At 66.6% G+C, this 6,652-nt stretch overlaps 1 protein-coding gene across 1 annotated transcript; it reads left to right on the plus strand.

Annotated features, from left to right (window-relative positions):
- Window positions 1-549: 549 nt before the first annotated feature.
- On the plus strand, window positions 550-4,670 carry OVOL1 (ovo like transcriptional repressor 1). Its single transcript, XM_075059268.1, has 4 exons — window positions 550-649; window positions 2,032-2,177; window positions 2,920-3,184; window positions 4,366-4,670. Exons 1-4 carry the CDS (start codon window positions 550-552, stop codon window positions 4,668-4,670), a joined length of 816 nt encoding a protein of 271 aa, XP_074915369.1.
- Window positions 4,671-6,652: the final 1,982 nt, after the last annotated feature.

A 6,652-nucleotide genomic window follows, 5' to 3' on the forward strand; every position in this document is an offset into this window, starting at 1 on the left:
TGGCACCAAAATTGACCAAACTTCCAGGATCCAGCACCAAAATTGACTGAAGATCCAGGATCTGGGACCAAACCTGACCTGGGATCTGGGACGGAAACTGGCCGGAGCGCTGGGATCCAGCCCCCAATCTGACCAAAGTTTGGGGATCCAGCCCCAAACTTCACCTGGGATCTGGGATCTGGGATTGGATTTGGCCAAACACTCGTGATCTGGCATCAACATTGACCAGGGATCGGGGACCCGGCACCAAAACTGACGGGGGATCTGGCGCCGTTATTGTCCAAATACTCGTGATCTGGCATCCGACTTGACCAGGGATCTGGGAGCCGGCACCAAATCCGACCAAGGATCCAGGGATCTAGTGCCGAAAGCAACCAGAGATCTGGGATCCACCACCGCCCCCGACCTGGGACCTGGCAATCCGGCACCGAAACCCGCTGGGGATCGGCGATCCGGCGCCGGACCGGCCGAGGGCTCGCGGAGCCGGTCGGAATCGGGGCCGGAACGTCACGGGGGATCCGTCGGGGGATCGGGGATCGGGCGGCGGCCATGCCCCGCGCGTTCCTGGTGAAGAAGCCGTGCGTGGCCACGGCCAAACGCAACTGGAGCGAGCTCCCGGATGAGCAGCGGGCCGAGATCTACGTCCCCAGTACGTGGGGGGGGGGGGGTCCAGCTGTTTGGGGGGGGTCCAGGTGTTTGGGGGGATCGGGGTGTTTGGGGGGATCCAGGTGTTCGGGGGGATCCAGGTGTTTGGGGGGATCTGGATGTTGGGGGGACCCAGATGTTTGGGGGGAGCTGGGTGTTTGGGGGGGGGGCCAGGCATCCGGGGGGGGTCCAGGTGTTGGGGGACCCAGGTGTTGGGGGGGGTCCAGGTGTTTGGGGGGGATCCAGATGTTTGGGGGGACGCAGGCATCCAGTGGGAGCTGAGTATTGGGGGCACCCAGGCATTCGGGGGGGGGACCTAGGTGTTGGGGGGGGACCCAGGAGGTTGGGGGGGACCCAGGAGTTTGGGGGACCCAGGCGTCGGGGGGGGGACCCAGGCATTTGTGGGGGGATGCAAGAGTTTTGGGGGGGGTCTAGGTGTTGGGGGGGGATCCAGCCATCTGGGGGGGCAACCCAGGCATCTTGGGGGGGGGGCCTCCAGATTTTGGGGGGACCCAGGCATCCGGACCATCCCCCCCCCCTCATATTACCCCCAGGGGTCCCAGGCGTCCTGGGGGGGGCCCTGTTTTACTCCTGCCCCCCCCCCCAACCTGTCCCCTGGGGGGGGACAGAGGACACCCAGGCGTCCGGGTGGTGATTAACCCCCTTAATGACAGAGTCGGGGTACGGCCCCGCCCGGGTGGGGCAGGAGCCACGCGGCCGCCGCCCGTCAAGGCCTCCCCCCATTCCCACCCAAATACTTGGGTCCCCTCCCAGACACCTGAGTCCTTTTATTTTCTTTTGGGGGGGGGGTACCCCCATACCTGGGTCCCCACCAAGCTTTGGGGAGGGTGGGGGGGTGGCGTGTCCCCATCCCCCCCCCCAAAAACACACACAACCCCCCCCAGGGCCCACGCGGGCGACACCCGCCGGAAACCCATAATTTGGGGCGTCGCGGCCGGAGCCGCTCGACCGGTCGGGGGAACCCCGAAAAGGCGGGGGTGGGGGCAGGGAGGGCCCCCCCCCTCTTCCTCCTGCCCTGGGGTTTGGGGGGGTGAGATGCTGGGGGGGGGGCATATTGGAAGGGGGGGGTTATATGGGGGGGGGGGTCTGCATTGGGGGGGGCATGGGGGAGTGATATTTGGGGGTCACATTTGGGGGGGTGCCCATCTAAGCAGTCATATTGGGGGGGTCAGATGGGGGGGGCCCCATGGGGGGGGCACATTTGGGGGGGGCCATTAGGGGGGTTCCGTTAAGGGGATGCCATTGGGGGGGGGGGTCCCCATTAGGTGGGGTCCCATTGTGGGGTGCCCATCTTGGGGGGGGGGTGGTATTTGGGGGTGCAGGACCCCCCCCACCCCAACCAGTGTCCCGTCCCCCCCTCCCCAGTTTGCCTGGGGGGCTGCCCCCTGCGCAGGGACCCCGAGCCGGCAGTGGGGGAGGCTCCCGCGTCCCCCGTGTCCCCCCTCGACATGACGCTGCCCCCCCCGGCCCCCCGCGCCCCCCACGGCCCCTTCCTGCACCCCAAGGGCAAGGTAAGGGGGGGGGGGAGCCCCAAATGTGGGGGTCCACTGGAGGGGGGGGCTGTGACGTGGGTGTCCCAGGGCCTGGGGGGGGGGGGCTGTCCTGTGAATGGGGTGGTCCCTAAACTGGGGGCGGGGGGGGGGTCCTGGGACTGGGCAGTCCCCAAGGTGGGGGGTCCCTAGGGCTGAGGGTCCCCAAAACTGGGGGTCCCCAAGTTGGGGGGGGGAGTCCCTGTGGCTGGGGGTTCCAAAGGTGGGGGGGGGTCCTCATGAGCAGGGGGTGCCTATAACTAGGGGTCCCAAAGCCAGGGGGGGGTCCTCATGACCAGGGGGTGCCTTTAACTGGGGGTCCCCATGACCAGGGGGTCCTCAATGTGGGGTGTCCCCATGGCTGAGGGTCCCCATGACTGGGGTGTCTCTGTGGCTGGGGGTCCCCAGGCTGGGGGTCCCCCAAGCTGGGGGGGTCCCCATGACCAGGGGGTGCCCATAACTGGGGGGGCCCATAACTGGGGGTCCCCAGGCTGGGGGTCCCCACGACCAGGGGGTGCCCATAACTGGGGGTCCCCAAGCCCGGGGTGTCCCCATGACCAGGGGGTCCCCGATGTGGGGTGTCCCTATGGCTGGGGGTCCCCATGACTGGGGGTCCCAAAGGTGTGTGTGTGGGGGGGTCCTTGATGGTAGGGGTCCCCATGATTGGGGGTCCCCGTGAGTGGCGGGTGCCCAAGTTAACCCCTCCCTCCCCACGCATTGGCAGGTACCATCCGGCCCCATGGGTGCCCCCATCCCCCCGGGCATCCCCATCCCCGGGGGGGTCCCGGTGGGGGTCCCCGTCCCCGGGGGGGTCCCCGGGGGGACAGAACTCTTCTCCTGCCCCGTGTGCCAGAAGAGTTTCGGGTTCCAGCGGATGCTGAACCGGCACCTGAAATGTCACAGCGAGGTGAAACGTCACCTGTGTCCCTATTGCGGGAAGGGCTTCAACGACACCTTCGACCTCAAGCGGCACGTCCGCACCCACACCGGTGGGTGGGGGGGGGTTTGGGGGGGGGACAAGGATGGGACGGGGATCGGGATGGGGATGCGGATGGGGTTGGGGATGGGGACGGAGACAGGGATGAGGATGGGGACAGGATGGGATAGTGACTGGGGTAGGATGGAGACAGGACAGGGATGGGATGGGGATGGAGACAAGGGAAGGATGGGGATGGGATGGAGAGAGGGATGAGGATGGGGACGGGATGGGAAAGGGACTGGGGTGGGATGGGATAGGGTGGAGACAGGATAGGGATGGGATGGGGATGGAGACAGGGAAAGGATGGGGATGGGATAGGGTGCGTGTGGGACAGGATGGGGATGGGGGTGAGTTTGGGGATGGGGACAGGGTTGGGGATGCAGATGAGGATGGGGATGGGATGGAGACAGGGATGATGATGGGGATGGGAAAGGGACTGGGAAGGGATGGGATAGGATAGAGACAAGACAGGGATGGGATGGGGATGGGACAGGAAAGGGCCTGGGGTGGAATGGGATAGGGTGGAGACAAGACAGGGATAGGATGGGGATGGAGACAAGGAAAGGATGGAGATGGGATGGGGGTGGGGATGAGTTTGGGGATAGGATGGGGACAGGGATGAGTTCAGGGTTGGGGATGCAGATGAGGATGGGGATGAGACAGAGACAGGGATGGAGGACGGGGATGGGATGGGTTAGGGACCAGGATGGGATGGGATAGGGTGGAGATAGGACAGGGATGGGATGGGGATGGAGACAGGGAAAGGATGGGGATGGGATGGAAACAGGGATGAGGATGGGGATGGGATGGAAACAGGGATGAGGATGGGGATGGGAAGGGAAGGGGACTGGGATGGGATGGGATAGGGTGGATACGGGACAAGGATGGGGATGGGGTTGGGGATGGAGACAAGGGAAGGATGGGGATGGGTGTGGGACAGGATGGGGATGGGATGGGGATGAGCTCGGGGATAGGATGGGGACAGGGATGGGGCTGGGACAGGTAGGGGGACAAGGATAGGGATGGGCTAGTGACTGGGATGGGATGGGATGGAGACAGTCAGGGATGGGATGGGGACAGGGATGGGGTACAAGGATGGGGACAGGGATGGGGGACAAGGATGGGGACAGGGATGCAGATGAATACCAGGACAAGACAGGGTGCCCCTCTTCTTCCCCCCCCCCCAAAAAGGCGTGCGCCCCTACAAGTGCAGCCTGTGCGAGAAGGCCTTCACGCAGCGCTGCTCCCTGGAGTCCCACCTGAAGAAGATCCACGGCGTGGCCCAGCGCTACGCCTACAAGGAGCGACGGGCCAAGCTCTACGTCTGCGAGGAGTGCGGGGGGACGGCCGACAGCCAGGACGCCCACCTCGCCCACCTCCGCCAGCGTCACCCCCACAGCCCCCTCCTCGCCAAACTGGCTCGCAAGGCCGCCGCCGCCGCCCCGCCCCCTCCCCGCCTGCCTAACCCCGCCCCCCGGCTGGCCCCGCCCCCTTAGGGTGGAGACACGCCCACTTCGGGGGGGATTTGGGGGGAAGGGGGGGGACAAGGGGTAGGGACCCCCTTTGGGGTAGGGACCCCCTTCGGGGCAGGGGTACGGCCGCTATGGGAATGGAACAGCGCTGCGCAGACCACGCCCCCTCGGGGTGCAAGACACGCCCCCGGACATAAGCCACGCCCCCACAAGCCACGCCCCCGGGCCTGGGCACGCCTCCCTTTGGGGACAGGCCCCTACTGCCCGTGGGGCTTCCTTGGGGCACTGGCCACGCCCCTTTGATGCATTGGCCACGCCCCCGGTGCGGGCACAGGCCACGCCCCCCCGGCTCCGGCCGTGCCCCATTGGGGCAGCAGCCCCGCCCCGCGGGAAGCACTGACCACGCCCCTCCCCTTGGTCACAGGCCACGCCCCCCGGAGAAGCCCCGCCCCCCGAGCGCTCACCCCCCCCCACCCCCGCTTGGCCCAACCCACCCCCCGCCCCTCGGGCAGGCCCCGCCCCCGGGCAAAGACCACGCCCCCCGGGCTGGCCCCGCCCCCCGGCTGCTGCTCCCCCCCCCCCCCGGTGCTGCGGGGGAGGGGTCTCCATAAAGCTCGTGTTCACCTATAGGCGCCTGTGTTCACCTATAGCTGCCCCTGCGCCCCCGTTGGCTCCCGGATTCCGCTATGGGCTCCTCCCTTCCCCTATAGGCCCCCTGCTCCCCTATAGGCTCCCCTTTTCCCCTATAGGTTTCTCCTGCTCCCCATAGGCTCCCCTGTTTTCCCCTATAGGCTCCCCTGTATTCACCTGTGGCCTCCCCTGTGCCCCTGTAGGGTCCCCTCTATTCCCCTAGAGCCCCCCCATCCCCTATAGGCTCCCCTGTTCTCTGCTATAGGTTTCTCCATACCTCTACAGTCCCCCCATCCCCTATAGCCCCCTCATCCCCTATAGGCTCCTGCATTCCCCTATACCATCCCCTTTTCCCCTATAGGTTTCTCCCTTCCCCTATAGGCTCCCCTGTTTTCCCCTGTAGCCTCCCCCCTTCCCATATAGGCTCCCCTTTTCCCCTATAGACTCCCTGCTCCCCTACAGCCCCCCCACCCCCGATGGGCTCTCCCCTTTCCCCTATAGCCTCCTGCCTTCCCCTATAGGCTCCCCTTTTCCCCTGTAGGTTTCTCCCGATCCCCTATAGGCTCCCCCCTATTTCCCTATACCCTCCCCTCTTCCCCTATAGGCGCCCCTGTTTTCCCCTATAGCGCCCCCACCCCTATACCCCCCCATCCCCCTATAGCCTCCCCCCTTCCCCTATAGCATCTGCTTTTCCCCTATAGGTTTCTCCACACCCCCATAGGCACCCCCCTAGAGCCCCCCACCCCCATAGCCCCCCCACCCCCTACACCCTCCCCATCCCCTATAGGCTCCGCCCACCCCCTATAGCATCTATAGGGTAGCCCCCCCCCCCCCCCCCCGCAGGCGGTGGGTGCCGTTAGTCCAGTCTTTATTGCCCGGGACCCCCCCGCGGCGATGGGGGGGGAGGGGGGGAGGGAGGGGTGGGGTGGGGGGAGGGGCCCCCCCGCCCCTCCCGGTTTGTTCCCGTGGGGGTGGGGGAGGGGCGCCCCTCCCCCACCCAATCGTCCAGTCTTAATCCCGCCCCTTTGGTCACAGACTCCGCCCCCTCCCCGCGAAGAGGGGGGAGGGGCGTTTGGCAGCAACGGGGGGGGAGGGGCAGCTGAGGGGGGGGAGGGGCAATGGGGGACACCTCCCCCCCCCCCCCCCAAAAAACCTCCGGGCTCCCCTAAGGCAGCATGGCAGGGACAGGGTTAATGAAAAGGGGGGGGGGGTACCCCCCCCGCTAAAGTTGGGGGGGGGTGCAGAGGCCGGGGGGCCCCCCCAAAATGGGAGGGGCCCCCCCAAAAAATGAGGGAGACCCCCCCCCCAACAAGTGAAGCCCCCCCCAAAAAAGAGGGTCACCCCTCCCCCAATGGGGTGACCCCCCCAAAAAAGTG

Source organism: Buteo buteo, chromosome 29, assembly GCF_964188355.1.
Source record: "Buteo buteo chromosome 29, bButBut1.hap1.1, whole genome shotgun sequence".
In the NCBI taxonomy this organism is placed as follows: Eukaryota; Metazoa; Chordata; class Aves; order Accipitriformes; family Accipitridae; genus Buteo; species Buteo buteo.